The sequence below is a fragment of the Sciurus vulgaris genome (genome assembly GCF_902686455.1).
Source record: "Sciurus vulgaris genome assembly, chromosome: 3".
In the NCBI taxonomy this organism is placed as follows: Eukaryota; Metazoa; Chordata; class Mammalia; order Rodentia; family Sciuridae; genus Sciurus; species Sciurus vulgaris.
Window position 1 is genome coordinate 42,736,526 of NC_136463.1, and position 18,244 is coordinate 42,754,769.

The 18,244-nt window shown below is 59.6% G+C and overlaps 1 protein-coding gene across 5 annotated transcripts in view; it reads left to right on the top strand.

The window, feature by feature from the left end:
* RAI1 (retinoic acid induced 1) overlaps positions 1-18,244 on the top strand; it is a 120,385-nt gene that overhangs the window by 92,510 nt on the left and 9,631 nt on the right. For 2 of the 5 annotated variants that reach the window (XM_079133766.1, XM_079133767.1), the window contains one exon: positions 12,113-17,690. In XM_079133766.1, coding sequence (XP_078989892.1) covers positions 12,129-17,690 — 5,562 coding nt within the window. In that variant the 5' untranslated portion in view covers positions 12,113-12,128. Of the gene's footprint in view, positions 1-1,080; positions 1,629-7,925; positions 8,058-11,392; positions 11,525-12,112; positions 17,691-18,244 lie in introns of those variants that run through there. The other 3 variants (XM_079133768.1, XM_079133770.1, XM_079133769.1) reach the window with 3 other exon arrangements.

Genomic DNA, 18,244 nt, shown 5'->3' on the forward strand with positions numbered 1-18,244 from the left:
GAATGACCCCTTCCCTTCTGGAGCCCAGTTTCCACATCTGTGAAATGAGAGGTGACATCATCTCCTTGAAGGGCAGTTTGTGGCCCGGAAGTAAAATCTTCCAAGGCAACTTGGACACAGGAGGGGGCCAGACAGCATCAGCTTTTGGGTTGCTGTTACACATGCCCAACAGTGAGGGGAACCAAGAACTTTCCAGGTCTGAGGGAGGCCCTGAGCCCAGTGTCTAGCTGGTTGGGGTAAGGAGCCCCTTGAGAACCCTCACTCACCATGGAAGGCCCTGCCAGTGCTTAGGAGCCCTGTCCCCCTGTTTCCTCCTTCTTGAACCTGCATCACTCCAGGCAGGCTGGGCCCCTGCAGCTGAAGTTACTGGCCCAAGGGTGTCACCAGTCCAGCCCAGGACAGCTGCTGTCCTGCATCTGTATTCCACATGCCTCTTCACCCCTCCACACCCCATGCTCCCAGCTGACTAGGCTTCTTACCTCTCTGCCTTAGCCCTCCCTGCCCCTCCAAGATGCTCCCTAGGGTTGGAAGCCCAGCCCACCCCAACCCCAAACCCCAACCCTCAAGGCCCCGGCCCAGCTCAGCCTTAGAGAGAAATCCATCTCAAGTTCCCAAATAGGCTGTGTTCTTTCCTGCCACTAAGCCAGGCAACTCCTGGCAGCTGGAATGCCCTCCTTTCTTCTCAGCCCACCACTTCCTCCACTTTCCCTCCTCTGCTGCAGCGTGGTTACCCAACCTCCTTCAGGAGGGAGGAGCTCCAGGGGCCCCAAGCCTGGGTCTTCCGGATTGGGCACGGAGCAGTCTGGAAAATGTCAAAAGCGACTGAGGGATCCAGTCAAAGCCCCTGGGGGGCTTCTGGGCTCAGTCACTTCTCTGCTGCCCACCTCCTTCGGAGGGAAGGACAAGCTGGGGTTTGGGTGGGTGGCCTTTTGGAGAGCGCGGTAATGGGAGAGGACGTGAACTTCCTGCAGCCTGGTTCCCCTGAGGAAGGGGGTGGGGTCTGAGCTCCGGGCCTGGGGTGCTGGGCCTGCTTGCGGGTGGTGGTGGTGGTGGGGTCTTAAGGAGGGAGAAACTGAGACCCCTCTGTGCTGTGCGCCCCTGGCACCTTCCCAGCCCCCTGGCACGGACACCCCGCACTGGTGGGGTCTGCCTTGAAGTTATTGGTATGGCAAGCCCGCTGCTGTTTAAATGATGTGTGTTTGGAATGGCTCAGGGAGGGGATTAGAGATGGGGGGAAGGCGCCCCGCTTGGCGCCGCCGCTGCCCGAGAGTCCGCGCGTTGAGTGCTCTAGCTTCTACATGACCAGAGAAGGGTGGGCGTTGGGGACAGAAGGCCGAGAACCGAAGGGGGGCCCGGCGCCCCGGGCCGGCCACCCCCCGTTAGCGGGAGGGAGAGCAGGAGCCGCCTCTCGCAGCCACTCTGCGCGCAGGGTGGGAGGGAGAGAGGGAGGCGAGGGGACGAGAGCGCCGGGCTCCCCGCCCCCATCCCACCCGGTTCCAATATTTCGCTGAAAGGCACGCGGCTCCTAATCGGTCCTTTCCAGGCTGAGATTTAGCCGCGCGATGCCCGCGCACGGGCGGGGGCCGCGGGCCGGGGGAGGCGCTCAGAGTCCGGAGCCGCCGAGCGAGGTGAGGAGCCCGCGTCCTCCGCTGGTGGAGCGGGCGGGCGGGCGCGCAAACCCGAGAGGCAGATATAGAAAGGGGGGCAGGTTAAAAATAACCCTCTCCGACTGGGAAGCTCGCGCGCGCTCTCTCGCCTAGTTCGGTGCCAGAGGACTCCAGGGGAGGTGGCGTTGGGGAGGGCAGAGCGGGATTCCCCCTCCTCCGCCGCCGGGCGGGGTGCCCGCCTGCGCGCCGCGGCTGCACGTGTGCGGGGCCGCGCGCCCGGGCCCCCTCAGCACCCGGCCGGTGGGCGCCCCCTCCCCAGGACCCGGCGCATCTGGCAGAGGTCCCCGCCCGCAGCCTTGCGTGGCTGGAGGGAAGCGCTCCATTATTCATTATTTACGAGCGTTAATAGGTTTGAGGCAAGGGGGGTGGGGGCTGAAGGCGAGGCGCAGAGGGGGCCTAGGCATTAGGGGAAGGGGTGGGGAGCGAGGGGGAAGGGCAGGGGCGGGGACCGGGCTGCGGTGCCTGTCTGAAGGGAAAGGTCTCCACCTTGGGCCCGGCAGTGAGGGCGCACCTCTCCGCCGGGTTCCGAGTCCAAGCGAGGTGTGGGGACCGAAGCTAGGGCCTTTTGATTTTGCCCCTCGGCCTCTGTCCTTTGCGTCCTCGCCCTTCCAGAGGCGTGGGGAGGGGGCTGTGGGCCGCACGCCCCGCCCTGCGCGCCCCTCGCCGCCGCCGCGTCCCCGACGCAGCCCCGGCCTCATTTATCATCATCTTTGGTCAAGTGGAGTGTGCAAGGAACAGCTGCTTCACTCGGCTGACTTCCGAGGGCGGCTACAGCGGGAATCAGGGAGATGAATGATGGGGGCTGGGGGGAGGCAAAGCCCCCCGGGGTCTCCGCGCAGGCGGGAGGCAGGCGGCGAGCGTCCGGGGCCTCTTGCACCTCGTGGCGAGTGCAGCGCCCCCTTCCTCTCTCGCGCGATGCCTCCAATTACCTTGGATCAGGGACTGGGGGCGCCCCTGGAGGGGACCGGGCGCGGGAGGGGCGCCCTTCGCCGGCGGAGGACTGGCGGGCGCGCTGCTAGCGGAGCCGGAGGTCGCCGTGACCTTGCTGGGGTCAGCGGGTTGGGCTGCGGAGGAGGCGGCGCGGTGTCTTTGGTGGCGCTTTCCGGATTGGCGTAGAGGCCGGGAAACAAGGCGAGGGCGGGCGGGGGTGTGAGGGGGGAACACAAATAGAAGGTGAAATTTTACCTGCCCCGGAGGGAGTCCTGCGGATTTTCTCCCGGCAGCGGCAGGCGCTCTGCCTTTGTCTTACACTGCTGAAACATCTGTTGCAGAGGGGCGGTGAGGCTGCAAACAACCCCCACACACCCCGCGCCGCTCCCCCAGCCCCCGCTTGGCCTTAGCCAGACTCCAGGACTCGCGGCGCCGCGTTAACCCTGCTAGCGCTGGGGCGCACGCCGAGCAACCCCTGCCGCAGTCCGCGCCTGTGTGGTGCTTCTGGACCCCGGTCCCGGAATGGGCCCTATCGGGGGCTCCCAGTAGCCCTCCCCTTCCTTGAAAGGGTGCCTTGGCGTCGATCGAGGGAGGGGACGGTGAAGGAAAGGGTTAATGGCGTAGTCGCAGACCCTAATTGTCAGAGCCGGGCCCCGCTTCGTTTCAATTACCCTAAGTAGAGACTGAATGCGCAATTAACGAAGTCAGCTTGCCAACTGGAAAGCTGTCCCCGCTTTCACATTGAGCAGAATACTCCACCAGCTGACTTGGACTAAGCTATTTCCTCTCTCGCTCTCTCGCTTGCTCTCTCTCTCTCCCTTTTCTCCCTCTCTCTCTCCTTTTCTCCCCGCCTTCCAATCCCCTCCCTCTTTTTCTCTCTCCTTAATAATAAAATTATACCAAGCAGTTTGCGGTGTGGCAGGCGGCCAGAAAAGCGTTTCTTTAAACGCCGCCGTCTCACAATTAGGCAGCAAGAGGATTTGACACGCCGTGGCGGCCTGACAGGCGGCTTCCTCCCCTGGGGGTTGGGAGGAGGGCGGGGGCACCAATTCCCCGGCTCCCCCAGGTGGAACCGGGGCTGGGAGGGCTGGCGTGCTGCGCCTCCCTGGCTGTCAGGATGCTGCAGAGAGGGGGTGTCGGAGGCAGGGAATGGAGGGGTGGTTCCACCCAAACCGGGGAAGACAGCACATTCCGTGACTGCTGTGGGAAACCGGTGTTCAGGAGGAAGACCCTGTCCCCCCTTTTGGTTTGACTGACAGGCCAGACAGCTACAGAGGAATTCAGCCCTGCTGGGCCTCATGGACAAGACGCTGACCCTTTCTGGGCATCCATTAATCCCTCAGTGAAATGAGGGGAAGGTTTGAAGATAGTTCTGCAGAAAGTGACTTCCAAGGGCTCTTTGCTCTTCTCTGCTGGTCTTGTTGGCCGAGGGGAATAAGGGCTGCAGTGCATATTAAACAAGCCCAGCACCCCTCTGACCTGGGCAACAGGCCAGGGTGCCCCAAAGGCTCACAGGAGAGGGATAGCCAGGGAGCTGTGACCAGGCAGCAGGTGACTGGGCAGGATTGCCAGGGATTGGTGTCCTTAAGGACAGTGACAACTGGCTGCAGTAGCAGGACCACCTGAGCTGGGGGGAGGGTAACTGCAATGCCCCACGTGCTCTTTGCTGCCTCCCAGTCACTTTCACCTTCACCCCTCTTGAGAGGGTAAGGCCTCCAGCCTCCCCATAGCCCCCAAGGTGTCACTTCATCTCAGCAACCCCATGGCAGCCGTGAACTATGTGTCCACCTCAGGAGAGCATGGGCATGCTGTATTTTCCTCTGCATCCTCAGAACCCAGCTGGGCCCCCATCCAGACTTCAGCCAGCAGAAATGGGTTCCACAAGCGAATGGGTCCAGACACCCAAGGGCTGTGGAGAAGACGATGTACTATACTTCTCTTTTCCTTGCTGATTGGCTGTTGCATGTATCCTGGCCTCCAGTCTCCTCATCAGACCTCTTTCTGGACCTTGGCTGTGGTGAGGTAGCACAGAGGCTCACATATCCCCATCCTAACATTTAATAGGCATCAACTTTGGGGCCAGCTTCTGGGCTTGGAACTTAGGACCAAACAGAAAGCCCCTACCCTCATCAGATGACATTCTAGTGAGGGAGGTGCGTGGGAAACAGCTCATTGTAGCATTAATTATGTAATTACCACTGTGATGAGTGTCACAGAGGAGCTTTGCGGGGGACCCAGCCAGGAGAGTTGGGGGCAGGGCCTTACCCATGTCTGGTGTGGAAGACTGTGGTCCTCAGCCCCCTCCCCGCACACCTCCTTTCTAAGGCTGCCCAGCTCTGTCCTCCCCACTGCCTTGCTCCACTCCAGTGCCTAACTGGTTCCTGCTGGTCCTTGGGGCCAGGAAACATTCTGGGTGCAGCTCCTGCTCTCATCCCTTCCCATTGAACACCCACTCAGTGCTCACACCCCCAGTGCAATAAGGCCCTGCCTTTGCAGGTGCTCAGGCCTGTCTGCAGCACTGTATCAGCATTGGACACCTGGGAGCTTGTGACCAGGTACAGCCCACAGCAGGTGTGATGGCCGTGGCACAAATCCATAATCCCAGAGATTTAGGAGGCTGAGGCAGGAGGATCACAAGTCTGAATCTAACCCGGACAACTTAGTGAGACCCTGTCTCAAAATAAAAAATAAAAGGGCTGGGGATGTAAGTATGTGGTAGGGCATCCCTGGGGTTTAATCCTCATTATCACAAAAAAAATTAAACTTTTTTATATTTTTAAAATGAAAGATATCCCTTTTTATAAAATCCTGATTTCTGGCTTAAAGGAAAAAACAGACATCCTGGCCCTCTGGGTTCCATTTCCACATAGCAGAAGTCTGCTGGGCTGAGTGGGGGCTTCTCCCCTACCACACACACACCTTACTTGGGACCCACGTGCCCGCATCACTCAGATGCACACCCCCCGTCTTGGGAAGATGTTCTTTGTTAAAAACAAATGAAGCAGAGCTGTGTCCACCAGCCTCCACCCACTGGGTCCCTACCCAGAGTTGCTCTGTCCCTCTACCCTGTTGCTTGCTCTGGATATTTTTACAGGGTTAATGTGACATTTGGAGCATGAATCATTCAATAAATAGTGTTCTGGGCGATGGGGATATAACTGTAAACAAAATAGGTGAAAATCCAACTTCCCTTCTACAGGAAAGACCAGTAATAAAGCAAGTTAAGGTTTATTACAAGAGGGTAAATACTTTGGAGAAAAAAATGGGGGAAGGGCGCACCAGGGTATCATTTCAAGGAAGGCCACTGGAGACAGTGATAGACGAGCAGACTTGGAATAGGGTTAAGGAACTGTGTAGTTGTCTGGGAAAGATATTCCCAGCTGAGAGGACAGCCGGTGCAAAGGCCCCACGGCCCAGGAAGGGAAAAGACTTGCCAAAGTTCACAGAGTCCGTCAGCTCTCAGACAAGCCCATTGTCTTGGCTTTTCTGTGCTTCCACTTCCCCAAGGAAGTAAGTCATAATCCTTCTGGGCACATGGGCAGGGAGGACAAGGCTGGTGGAAGTGAGTGAGAGGTTGGGCTCTTTGGTCGTTTGCCTCTCCTCAAAGCCATCAGCTGCATCCCTTTTTGTGTGCATCCCATATTGTGTGGCCCCTTGCCAGAGCAGGCATTGCTAGGGTTGGGGGTATACGAAAGAGTGGAGCCGACTGGGAGCACTCTTTGGGTCCCCTGAGACCCACTCTGGGCCAGCCCTTTGAGCTTGCTGGTTCTAGGACCCTGGTTATGTTGGTGGTACCAGCCTGGCTGGGGGTGGGAAGGATGGGGGTTGTGTCCCCCACTAGAATGGACAAGGGAGAAGCCTGGCCCCCTCTTAGCATTTTCATCCAAACAGTCGGCTCTCTCCCCCGACGCCCCCCTTTCCCTTTTCTTCATTCTGACAGAGACACGATGCTTTTTGTTCCATGGTGAATAAAGTGATCTAAAAAAAATTATTGTCCACAAGAGACTGATAAGTACAGAGCCCATAATAGGTGAGCGCTCCTCCTGACAGCCTCTCCCAGGAGGGCCCTTGAATGCCAGCAGCTGTGGCAGAACCCTTCCTGCTGCCCCACACTTTGCAGCCAGGGTGGAGGCCAGCAGCCACCTGCCCTCACCCACTGGACTGTGGGCCCTATGACCCAGGTCTCCCAGTCTGCCACTAGTTGCAACCTGGAAACAGGCATCATGGCACAGGGTGGCGGGTGCAGGTTTAGGAGTCAGGGGTCCTGAGCACTGCACTGGAAGGGGGCTGGCTGGTGGGTGGGGCCGGGGTGGCCTTGATGTCCTCCTGGGTTAGACTTTGCACGGAGATCCCATTCAGATGGCTTAGCAAATCTCAGCTGCCACTGAGCTGGGTCCCTAGAGGAGACAATGTTGGTGGGCTGTGAAGATGGGGGTGGGGGGCTTTCCAGACATCTGGAGAGTCCAGAAGTCTTCCCTGGAAAAAATCCTCTGAAGAACTCTGAACCCCCAGCTTTGCCAGAAGTCCCTTGTCTCAACTCAGGAGGCCAGCTGCCGACGTGATATCTGGAGAGGGCTATCTTCTGCTTCTCCCCCCATCGCTTGCCTCTTGCTGCTCAGGACCCCCAGGCTCTGCAGAGAGAGGCATGCTGGCACCCTGTGGGTTCCCCATGAGCCGGGGGGCCATAAGTGAGAAGAGGGGGCATGCCCAAGTGTTGCCCACATAGGGCAGTTGAGAGGGGTCATGCTTTAGGGAGGGGGCTGTCTTGCCCTCAGGTTGCTTATGTTCCATAGTCCCCCTTGTCCAGCCACCCTCACCTGTCCCAGAGGTTCGTGGGACACCCACTGTCAGCTCATCCCTTCCTTGAGTCAAGCCAGGTCCTTAGGACTTGTCGTAGACCCCCTGATACCAGGACAGCAGTGAATCTAGCAAATGATTTATTGTGTCCATCCAGGTCTGCAGTCTTATTACTCATCACCCACAACAGATGGAGAGACCCGAGGGGTTCTACCGGCCCCACCCCTTCTTGGACACCCCCTTGGCCCCTCCCTAGCCTCCTGAAGCCCCATAAATTCCCCTTCCTCCTTGGGTTCTCAGGCCCTTGAGTGGGTTGTGTTTTAAATTTTTTTTCCCCTGCAGCTACAAATCAGTAAACCAGGTCATAAAACAACCTTGGGGAAGTTGGTGGGATGGAACCAGCGGCTTCAGAGCTGCTGCTGGGAGCGGAAAGCCTCCTTTCTCTCAGGAAAAAAATTCCTTCTGCCCCCTCCTGACTGGGCTCCTTCAGTGCCACAGCTCTGACCCTCACTGTGCCCATTTCCTTGACAGGGATCCAACCTTGGAGTCTAAAGAGGCTATGGACCCTGTGACCCCTCACTGCAGCTGCCCAGAGGACAGTAGTTGCCATGGTGACAGCAGGTGGTCAGTGGCCATCATTGCCCATTAGTGGACCTACCTAAGGTGGGTCTGGTTGCTGGAAGATGAGGGCCAGGTCGGGCTGGGGTGCAGCTGTAATAGGGGGCTTACTTGCAAGGCCCTGGGTTCCATCCCCAGCACTGCAAATAGAATAAAAGCAGGAGCCGACTCGGCCTGAGGACTCAGAGCCTCCCAGGCCGCAGGGAAGACTGGAAATCGGAGCTGCCAGCATTCCCACTTTAGCACAGCACCTCTGCCTTGCTGTCCTGCACCTCCAAAATGGAATATATATATATATATATATATATATATATATATATTTTTTTTTTTTTTTTTTTTTTGTACTGGCAATTGAACACAAGAGCACTTCACTCCTTGGGCCACATCCCCAGCCCTTTTTATTTTTTATTTTGAGACAGGACCTTGCTAAGTTGCCCAGGCTGTCCTCGAACTTGAGATTCTCCTGCCTTAGGCTCCCAGGTCACTGGGATCACAGTTGTGCACCAACACGCCCAGCTCCAAAATGGGAATTCTTCATGTGGCGTCCAGGAGAGGGGCCTGGTCACCACTGCTGCATCACCTGGGTTAGGTCCAAAGCAGGTCCCTTCCTCTGAAGCTCACTTTTTTCTGTAAGAGAAGAACCAAAGCACAGGGGAGGGAACCTGAGCAGAGGAGACACTCAGCAGCTACAGGAGGTACCCTCTGAGGTCCCAGAGTCTTTGAGGGGAGGGTCATGTCCCAGGCCTACCCTGCTGCCAGGTCTTACCCTGGAGGGAGTCTGGGGGTCTCACTGTGTCCCTCCAAACACTATTTCATGGTTGTGTAGATGGCGTTCGAGGGGTGAGATCTGCTGCTGTGCAGAGGGAAGTCCTGGGACACTGCATTCAAGGACTAGAGCCTTGGGTCCAGTTCTGGGCGGTGGGGCCTGTGCTTCAGCCCCACTGAGCCCAGCAGGCCCCTCCAGGAGGTCTTTCCAGGTCACTGGTCAGTAGTGGTTATAAGGACGAGGTGCTTAGGAATCTGGTGTTCGGCGGGACTTCCTTTCTGCCTGTCTTCCAAGCTCAGCAAGAACTGTAGAGGTGATGAGACAGGTGGGGGAGGGGACCGCAGGGCAGGAGTGCTGTGGACCAGGAGGAGCCACGCGCGTGTGGTGTGTGTGTGTGTTGCCCTCCCCTAACCTCACCCTTTCTTCCTCCTACCCAAGCCACAATCTGTCCCCGCCACCACTTCTTCACTCCTCCTCTCCTGATGCTGCCCATCCCAAGCCTGCTGCCTGCTTTTCTCCCCCTCAGTGTCCTTTCCTAGTGCTCTTGAAAAGTAATCATAATCACAATAATTAATAACAACAGAGCCCATGGCAGGCCTGAGGCAGCTCTTAAAGGGGCAGTGCCCCATTTTCTCCTGACAGAGCCACCAGGACCTCCAGGGCTCTGAGAGCGGCTGTGATGCCACCAGGTCTTTGTTCCTGCATCCCTCCCTCCATCTGGGGTTGGAGGGTGGTGTTGGGCTGAGCATTTTTGTTGCATCCTCCATCAGGCACTGGGCCGCTCCTATTTTAATTGAACTGTCTTTTCTTAGAGATAGATGTTTCGCCACATCCAGCTGCTTGTGTGTATTGGGAAACCCGCCTGTAATCCAGCTTGGCTAAATTAAAAGACGCAGCAGCTGGACTGATTAAACAGGGAGGGGGTGATGTGGACAGAGAAGGCAGGGAGGGGACACTGCTAATGGCACATACCACCAACCCCCCTTTTTAAATAATGTTTCTGGTAATGCATTTTGGAGAATGTGAAAAAAAAAAAATAGAGCCGTAGAAATGTTAATGATATCCACAGGACACTCAGCAGGAAATGAGAGTGATCTGGGACTAATAAAAGCCGAAATGTAATTTGTGCAGATATACGAGGGAGGTGCAGCCTTCAGAGCGGTCCTGGGTTTGTGCATTCTGGGCTCATAAACATGCACCCGGGGAGGGCAGAGAGCAGGCATGCCCTCGACCTTGGAGCTGGCCTTCCTTAGAAGGGACCAGCAGCCAGGCCCTGAGCAAAGTTGGCCACCTGCAGGCTTAGGGCACGGGCAGCATGGGAAGGTGCCTGCTGGTACCTGCCAGTCCCCTCTGCCCTGGGCAGCTCTGTGTCAGTGTGGCTACGCCCTTCTCTGCAGAGATCAGGGCAGGAGGCACAGGACTGCCCACCTGGCTGGGAGCCACCAAGCCAGAACCAAGAGCCTCCTCCAGCTCCTCTAGGTTGGCACGTCCTGGAGTGTTTTATCCAAGCCGCCAGGGCTGGGATTGAAGTGGGTCAGGAGGGCGGGCACATAGCTCCTTGCTTGGCACCTGTGGTGAAAGCAGGGAGAGGAGGGGAGTAGAAGGCAGGAGGCTTTGGTGGGGAGGGGCTCACTTTGGGGATGGTGGCCCCTTCTGTGCAGCTGGGTCTGGCAGTCTGACTGTGAAGGCAAAGGAGGTGCTTTGGGCCAAGCCCCTGGGATAGATGGACCTGAGACTGTGCCTGGAAGCTGACAGGTGGCCTGGTCTGCTCAGCTGGATGGAGGTCCTCCTCTGTCCCCTTTCTTGGGTCAGGCCCCAGACCCTGAAGGAAGAAAGCATTTTTGATAGGGTGCAGGCCGTATGAGAGGGGTAGGGGCTGACCTCCCTCCTGGGAGAGTTCTCTGCCTCTTTCCTCTCTCCTGTCTCTCCCTCTTCTCACATCTGTGTTTACTCTGTGTGCCTCTAGCCCGGCCACCTCTCTCTCTATTCCTTTCTGATCCCTCAAAACACTCTGGAATCTTTGTAGCCCAGGGCAGGCCATCCCTTCTTTTTAGTGTTTGGGAAGGAAAACTGGAAAGTCCCTGACTCCTCTTGGGGGCCTGGGCCACACAGGCCAGTCAGAGGTTCCTCGGGCCTGCGTGGTTGCTGGGTAAATCCCAAGCCCTTGGGATTGGGGCCTGTGGCTAGCATTTCTCTTTTCCAGCCCTCCTTTGAGGGCCCTCTGGGGTGATTGGACTTGCTGGGGGAACCTTTAGCCTTTGACACCCACATCCAGCCCATATTGTGCATCCTGCTGCTCTGCCCTCAAAGGTTCTTTACCCTGCCCTGGATCATTTTCTAACCCAGGATCCTGCCCCGGGGTAGGTTAGACCCTGCCTGGGCCCCAGCTCCTAAAATCAAAACTAGATGGGCTCGCCAGTGCTACCTGGCCTGGGGAGGTTGGGAAGGGCCCTGCCATGAAGGACACCCATGCTATGGGGCTCCATCACACCCATGCTAAGGGGCTCAGGCCCCATGGCAGGGGAACTGCTTCCCTTCCTTCTCATCTGCATGCGCTCCCTTACTCTGGATCACGTAATCTGTTTATGCACCTATGATATCAAAAACAGGAGGCAGGTGCTGCTGTCCTACGTTCCTGGGAGTCAGAGGAGGGGATATTTTATATCTACAGTGGCTCGGCAGCCCCCAGTTGACGTCTGCTAGAGGGAACAGACAGATTCCAGATGGCACGGCAGTGATAGGGGAGGTGTGTGTGTGAGTGTGTGTGCGCGCACGCGTGCAATCACGGCAGGCTTTGGCAAGCGGCCTCTCCCTGGCGGGGTAGGACAGATCCTCATGGGTCCCCAGCATGGCTGGGTCACGCTTGAGTACAGCCACACAGGGACTAAGATTACAGGATCCAGCAGGCCCCAGGGGACAGGGGAGCCGGAATTGCTCTGCTAAATGATTTTGAGCTGTCTGGAAGAGCCGGGAGTGGTGGGTGGGGGCAGAGGGGAGGAGCCAGCTAGGGGCGGGCGGAGTGGCCGCTCCCCAGTGACTTGGCTCGGGCAGCCTGTTTTGCGCCTCCTGCGCCCACGGTGGCAGTCCTTGGCGAGGCGAGGCTGCTGGCACTGTGGAAGTGGGAATTATGGAGCACACCTCCTTGATACAGAAGTTGTCAATATGTGCACAGCTGGTGGGGAGGCTCTGGCCAGCGGAGGAGAATATCGAGGGCTGTGTGCGGGGTGAGGGCGGGTGGGGAGGTGGCTGAGGGGAATGGACAAGGACGTGGCCCATCTGAATTGCTCTCCCTCTGCCCCCACCCGCCCTCCTTCTCTCCCTTTTCTCTTCACAGATAACCAGCCCAAGTCATGCAGTCTTTTCGAGAAAGGTGTGGTTTCCATGGCAAACAACAGAGCTACCCACAGACCTCGCAGGAAGCGTCTCGCCTGGAGAATTACAGGCAGCCGAGTCAGGCCGGGCTGAGCTGTGACAGGCAGCGGCTGCTCGCCAAGGACTATTATAACCCGCAGCCTTACCCGGGCTACGAGGGTGGCGCCAGCACGCCCTCCAGCACTGCGGCTGCGGTGGCCGCAGAGAAGTACCACCGAGGTAGCAAGGCCCTGCCCTCACAGCAGGCCCTGCAGGGGAGGCCGGCTTTCCCCGGCTATGGTGGCATCCAGGACAGCAACCCTTACCCGGGACGCTACTCTGGGGAGGAGGGCCTGCAGGCCTGGGGGGCCCCCCAGCCGCCACCCCCCCAGCCACAGCCCCTGCCAGGAGGGGTGGGCAAGTATGATGAGAACTTACTCAAAAAGACAGCAGTGCCCCCTGGCAGGCAGTACCCAGAGCAGGGCGCCCAGCTCCCCTTTCGGACTCACTCCCTGCATGTCCAGCAGCCCCCGCCGCCACAGCTGCCACAGCCCCAGCAGCCCCTGGCATACCCCAAACTCCAAAGGCAGAAACTACAAAATGACATTGCCTCGCCCCTGCCTTTTCCCCAGGGCGGTCACTTTCCCCAGCATTCCCAGTCTTTCCCCACCTCTTCCACCTACTCCTCGTCCGTCCAGGGCAGCGGACAGGGGACCCACTCTTATAAGAGTTGCACAGCACCGTCCGCCCAGCCCCATGACAGGCCACTGACCGCCAACGCCAGCCTGGCCCCGGGACAGCGGGTCCAGAACCTTCACGCCTACCAGTCAGGCCGACTCGGCTATGACCAGCAACAGCAGCAAGCACTTCAGAGCCGGCACCACGCCCAGGAGACTCTCCATTACCAAAACCTCGCCAAATACCAACACTATGGACAGCAAGGCCAGGGCTACTGCCAGCCAGACACGGCGGTCAGGACCCCGGAGCAGTACTACCAGACCTTCAGCCCCAGCTCCAGCCATTCCCCTGCCCGTTCAGTGGGCCGCTCACCTTCCTACAGCTCCACCCCATCCCCGCTAATGCCAAACCTAGAGAACTTCCCATACAACCAGCAGCCACTCAGCACTGGGGCCTTCCCCACGGGGATCACCGACCACAGCCACTTCATGCCCCTGCTCAACCCCTCCCCAACAGACGCCGCCAGCTCTGTAGACACCCAGGCCAGCAACTGCAAGCCGCTGCAGAAGGACAAAATCCCTGAGAACCTGCTGTCAGATCTCAGCCTGCAGAGCCTCACAGCACTGACCTCGCAGGTGGAGAATATATCCAACACAGTCCAGCAGCTTCTGCTGTCCAAGGCTGCCGTGCCGCAAAAGAAAGGGGTCAAGAACCTTGTGTCCAGGACCCCAGAGCAGCACAAGAGCCAGCACTGCAGCCCCGAGGGCAGCGGCTACTCAGCTGAACCGGCAGGGACCCCGCTGTCTGAGCCTCTGAGTAGCACGCCACAGTCCACCCATGCCGAGCCACAGGAGGCTGACTACCTGAGTGGCTCTGAAGACCCACTGGAGCGCAGCTTCCTCTACTGCAACCAGGCCCGTGGCAGCCCTGCGAGGGTCAACAGCAACTCGAAGGCCAAGCCTGAGTCTGTGTCTACCTGTTCTGTGACCTCGCCTGACGACATGTCCACCAAATCTGACGACTCCTTCCAGAGCCTACACAGTAGTCTGCCGCTGGACAGCTTCTCCAAGTTCGTGGCAGGCGAGCGGGACTGCCCGCGGCTGCTGCTCAGTGCCCTGGCACAGGAGGACCTGGCCTCTGAGATCCTGGGACTGCAAGAAGCCATTGGTGAGAAAGCTGATAAGACCTGGGCTGAGACCCCCGGCCTGGCCAAGGATGCCAGCAAGGCGCCCTTCTCTCTGGAGAACCATAGCGCCTGCCTTGACTCTGTGACCAAGAACGCGTGGCCACGACCTGGGGAGCCTGAGGCCCTGCCTGATTCCTTGCAGCTGGACAAGAGCAGCAATGCCAAGGACTTTAGCCCAGGGCTATTTGAAGACCCTTCTGTGGCCTTTGCCACCCCTGACCCCAAGAAGACAACTGGTCCCCTCTCCTTTGGTACCAAGCCCACCCTTGGGGCTGCCACACCAGACCCCACTACAGCAGCTTTTGACTGCTTCCCAGACACAACCACCGCCAGCTCAGCAGACAGTGCCAACCCCTTTGCCTGGCCGGAAGAGAACCTGGGGGATGCTTGTCCCCGCTGGGGACTGCACCCTGGCGAGCTCACCAAGGGCTTGGAGCAGGGCGGAAAGGCCTCTGACAGTGTGGGCAAAGGGGATGCCCACGAGGCTTCAGCCTGCCTGGGCTTCCAGGAGGAGGAGCCCCCCGGGGAGAAGGCAGCTGCACTGCCCGGGGACTTCAAGCAGGAGGAGGCGGGTGGGGTGAAGGAGGAGGCGGGTGGGCTGTTGCAGTGCCCAGATGTGGGCAAGGCCGACCGGTGGCTGGAGGATAGCCGGCACTGCTGCTCTGCAGCCGACTTTGGGGATCTGCCCTTGTTGCCGCCCACGGGCAGGAAGGAGGACCTGGAGGCTGAGGAGTACTCCTCCCTGTGCGAGCTGCTGGGCAGCCCAGAGCAGAGACCTGGCATGCAGGACCCACTGTCGCCCAAGGCCCCCCTCATCTGCACCAAGGAGGAGGTGGAGGAGGTGTTGGACTCCAAGGCCGGCTGGGGTTCCCCGTGCCACCTCTCTGGGGAGTCTGTCATCTTGCTGGGCCCTACTGTGGGTGCCGAGTCCAAGGTCCAGAGCTGGTTTGAGTCCTCTTTGTCCCACATGAAGCCTGGCGAAGAAGGGCCTGATGGGGAACGGGCTCCGGTGGATTCCACCACCTCTGATGGCTCCCTGGCCCAAAAGCCCAATAAGCCCGCTGTGCCCGAGGCACCCATCGCTAAGAAAGAACCTGTGCCACGGGGCAAAAGTTTACGGAGCCGGCGGGTACACCGGGGGCTGCCCGAGGCCGAGGACTCCCCGTGCAGAGCACCAGCGTTGCCCAAAGACCTCTTGCTCCCCGAATCCTGCACAGGGCCCCCACAGGGACAGATGGAAGGGGCAGGAGCCCCAGGCAGGGGGCCCTCTGAAGGGCTCCCTAGAATGTGTACCCGCTCCCTCACGGCCCTGAGCGAGCCCCGCACGCCCGGACCCCCAGGCCTGACCACCACCCCTGCGCCTCCTGACAAACTGGGGGGCAAGCAGCGAGCCGCCTTCAAGTCAGGCAAGCGGGTGGGGAAGCCCTCGCCCAAGGCCGCTTCCAGCCCCAGCAATCCAGCTGCCCTGCCTGTGGCCTCGGACAGCAGCCCTATGGGCTCCAAAACCAAGGAGACAGACTCCCCTGGCATACCCGGCAAGGACCAGCGCTCCATGATCCTCCGGTCACGCACTAAACCCCAAGAGGTCTTCCATGCCAAGCGGCGGCGACCCTCAGAGAGCCGACTCCCCAACTGCCGGGCCACCAAGAAGGTCCTTGCCAACAACCACCTGCCTGCCACGTTCAAGGTCTCTGGCAGTCCCCAGAAGGAGGGCAGAGTGAGCCAGCGAGCGAGGGTCCCCAAGCCTGGCACAGGGGGCAAGCTTTCCGATCGGCCCCTTCATGCCCTCAAGAGGAAATCATCCTTCATGGCACCTGTCCCTACCAAGAAGCGGAACCTGGTCCTACGCAGCAGCAGCAGCAGCAGCAGCAGCAACACCAGTGGCAGTGGGGGGGATGGGAAGGAGGAGAGGGCTGAGGGCTCCCCCTCTCTCTTTAAGAGAATGTCTTCTCCCAAGAAGGCCAAGCCCAAGGGCAGCGGCGAGCCCACCACAAAGCCTCCGCCCCCGGAGGCCCCCGACGCCTGCATCAAGCTTGCCTCACGGACAGCTTTCCAGGGGACCATGAAGACCAAGGTGCTGCCACCCCGGAAAGGCCGGGGCCTGAAGCTGGAAGCCATTGTGCAGAAGATCACCTCGCCCAGCCTCAAGAAGTTTGCATGCAAAGTGCCAGGGGCCCCGCCAGGGACTCCTCTGAGCCCCACCCTCCCTGAGAAGGACCGTGGGGGGCTCAAGAGTGCTGGGGGCAGCCCGGCTGGGGCAGAAGAAGGCCTGGTAAGTGTGGGCACTGGACAGAAGTTCCCAGCAGTTTTGGGAGGCGATCCGTTGTGTAGAAATCCTACCAACAGGTCCTTAAAAGGCAAACTTATGAACAGTAAGAAACTGTCCTCCACCGACTGTTTCAAAACCGAGGCCTTCATGTCCCTGGAGGCCCTGCAGCCTGGGGGGACTGCGCTGGCACCGAAGAAGAGGAGCCGGAAAGGCAGGGCTGGAGGCCTCGGACTCTCCAAAGGCCCTCTGGAGAAGCGGCCCTATCTTGGCCCAGCTTTGCTCCTCACTCCCCGAGACAGGGCCAGTGGCACACAGGGGGGCGGCGAGGATAACTCTGGTGGAGGAGGCAAGAAGCCAAAGACGGAGGAGCTGGGCCTGGCCTCCCAGCCCCCTGAGGGCCGGCCCTGCCAGCCCCAGACAAGGGCACAGAAGCAGCCGGGCCATACCAATTACAGCAGCTATTCCAAGCGGAAGCGCCTCACGCGTGGCCGGGCCAAGAACACCAATGCTTCACCCTGTAAGGGGCGTGCCAAGCGGAGACGGCAGCAGCAGGTGCTGCCCCTGGATCCCGCAGAGCCTGAAATCCGCCTCAAGTACATTTCCTCTTGCAAGAGGCTGAGGGCAGACAGCAGGACCCCAGCCTTTTCACCCTTCGTGCGGGTGGAGAAGCGAGATGCCTTCACCACCGTATGCACTGTTGTCAACTCCCCAGGGGATGAGCCCAAGCCCCACAGGAAGCCTTCCTCCTCCACCTCCTCTTCTTCATCCTCATCCTCGTTCTCCTTGGATGTGGCCGGGGCCTCCCTGACCACGCTCCCAGGGGGCTCCATCCTGCAGCCACGGCCCTCCCTGCCTCTCTCTTCCACAATGCACCTGGGGCCTGTGGTTTCCAAGGCTCTGAGTACCTCTTGCCTTGTCTGCTGCCTCTGCCAAAACCCGGCCAACTTCAAGGACCTTGGGGACCTCTGTGGGCCCTACTACCCTGAACACTGCCTCCCTAAAAAGAAGCCAAAACTCAAGGAGAAGGTGCGGCCGGAAGGCACCTGTGAGGAGGTCTCACTGCCCCTTGAGAGAACACTCAAAGTTGAGTGTGCAGCCCCTGCTGCCACCACCGCTGGGAAGCCCCCCAGGCCCGACGGCCCAGCGGACCCGGCCAAGCAGGGCTCGCTGCGCACCAGTGCCCGGGGCCTGTCCCGGCGGCTGCAGAGTTGCTACTGCTGTGATGGTCGGGGGGACGGGGGCGAGGAGGTGGCCACAGCCGACAAGAGCCGCAAGCATGAGTGCAGCAAGGAGGCCCCTGCAGAGCCTGGCGGGGACACCCAGGAGCACTGGGTGCACGAGGCCTGCGCCGTGTGGACCGGCGGGGTCTACCTGGTGGCCGGGAAGCTCTTTGGGCTGCAGGAGGCCATGAAGGTGGCCGTGGACATGGTAAGAGGCCAGCCCAGCCCGGGTGGGAAGCTTGGGTTTCTGAAGGACAGACAGGCAGGCAGGCAGGCAGCAACTGGGGAGCCCTGGTCTCCAGGGCTGCGGTTTGGGTCAAACATGCCCATGGTCACAGCACCGTCCACAGACCCCAAGACCCCCGAGTGAGGCACTCCTGAAGTTAAGGCAGGATGTGCTCACCCATCGACCCAGGAGATCCCACCGCAGCCCCCGCCTTCAGCCCACCCAGCCAGCGCCTCCCGCTCCTCTGTCTCCGTCCAGCGCCACCCTACTGACCGGTGCACCCAGCAAGGTTGCGAGGCCCCAAAATTAAATGCCAGGGCAGCCCACGAGCAAGTCACTCCTCCAGGACAAAGCTGGGCTTACGGGAGGACCACACATGTGGGTGAAGCACGGGACCCCACACAGGGCCCTTCCCCTTTGGGGGGTGCCCCAGGATCACCTCACCCTGCAAGAGTTAACCATCCTCTCACGACCCCCGCAGGGAACTCTGGTCACTGAGCTCCGTGAACAAAAACCGTGGGGCCACCCGCACTCCC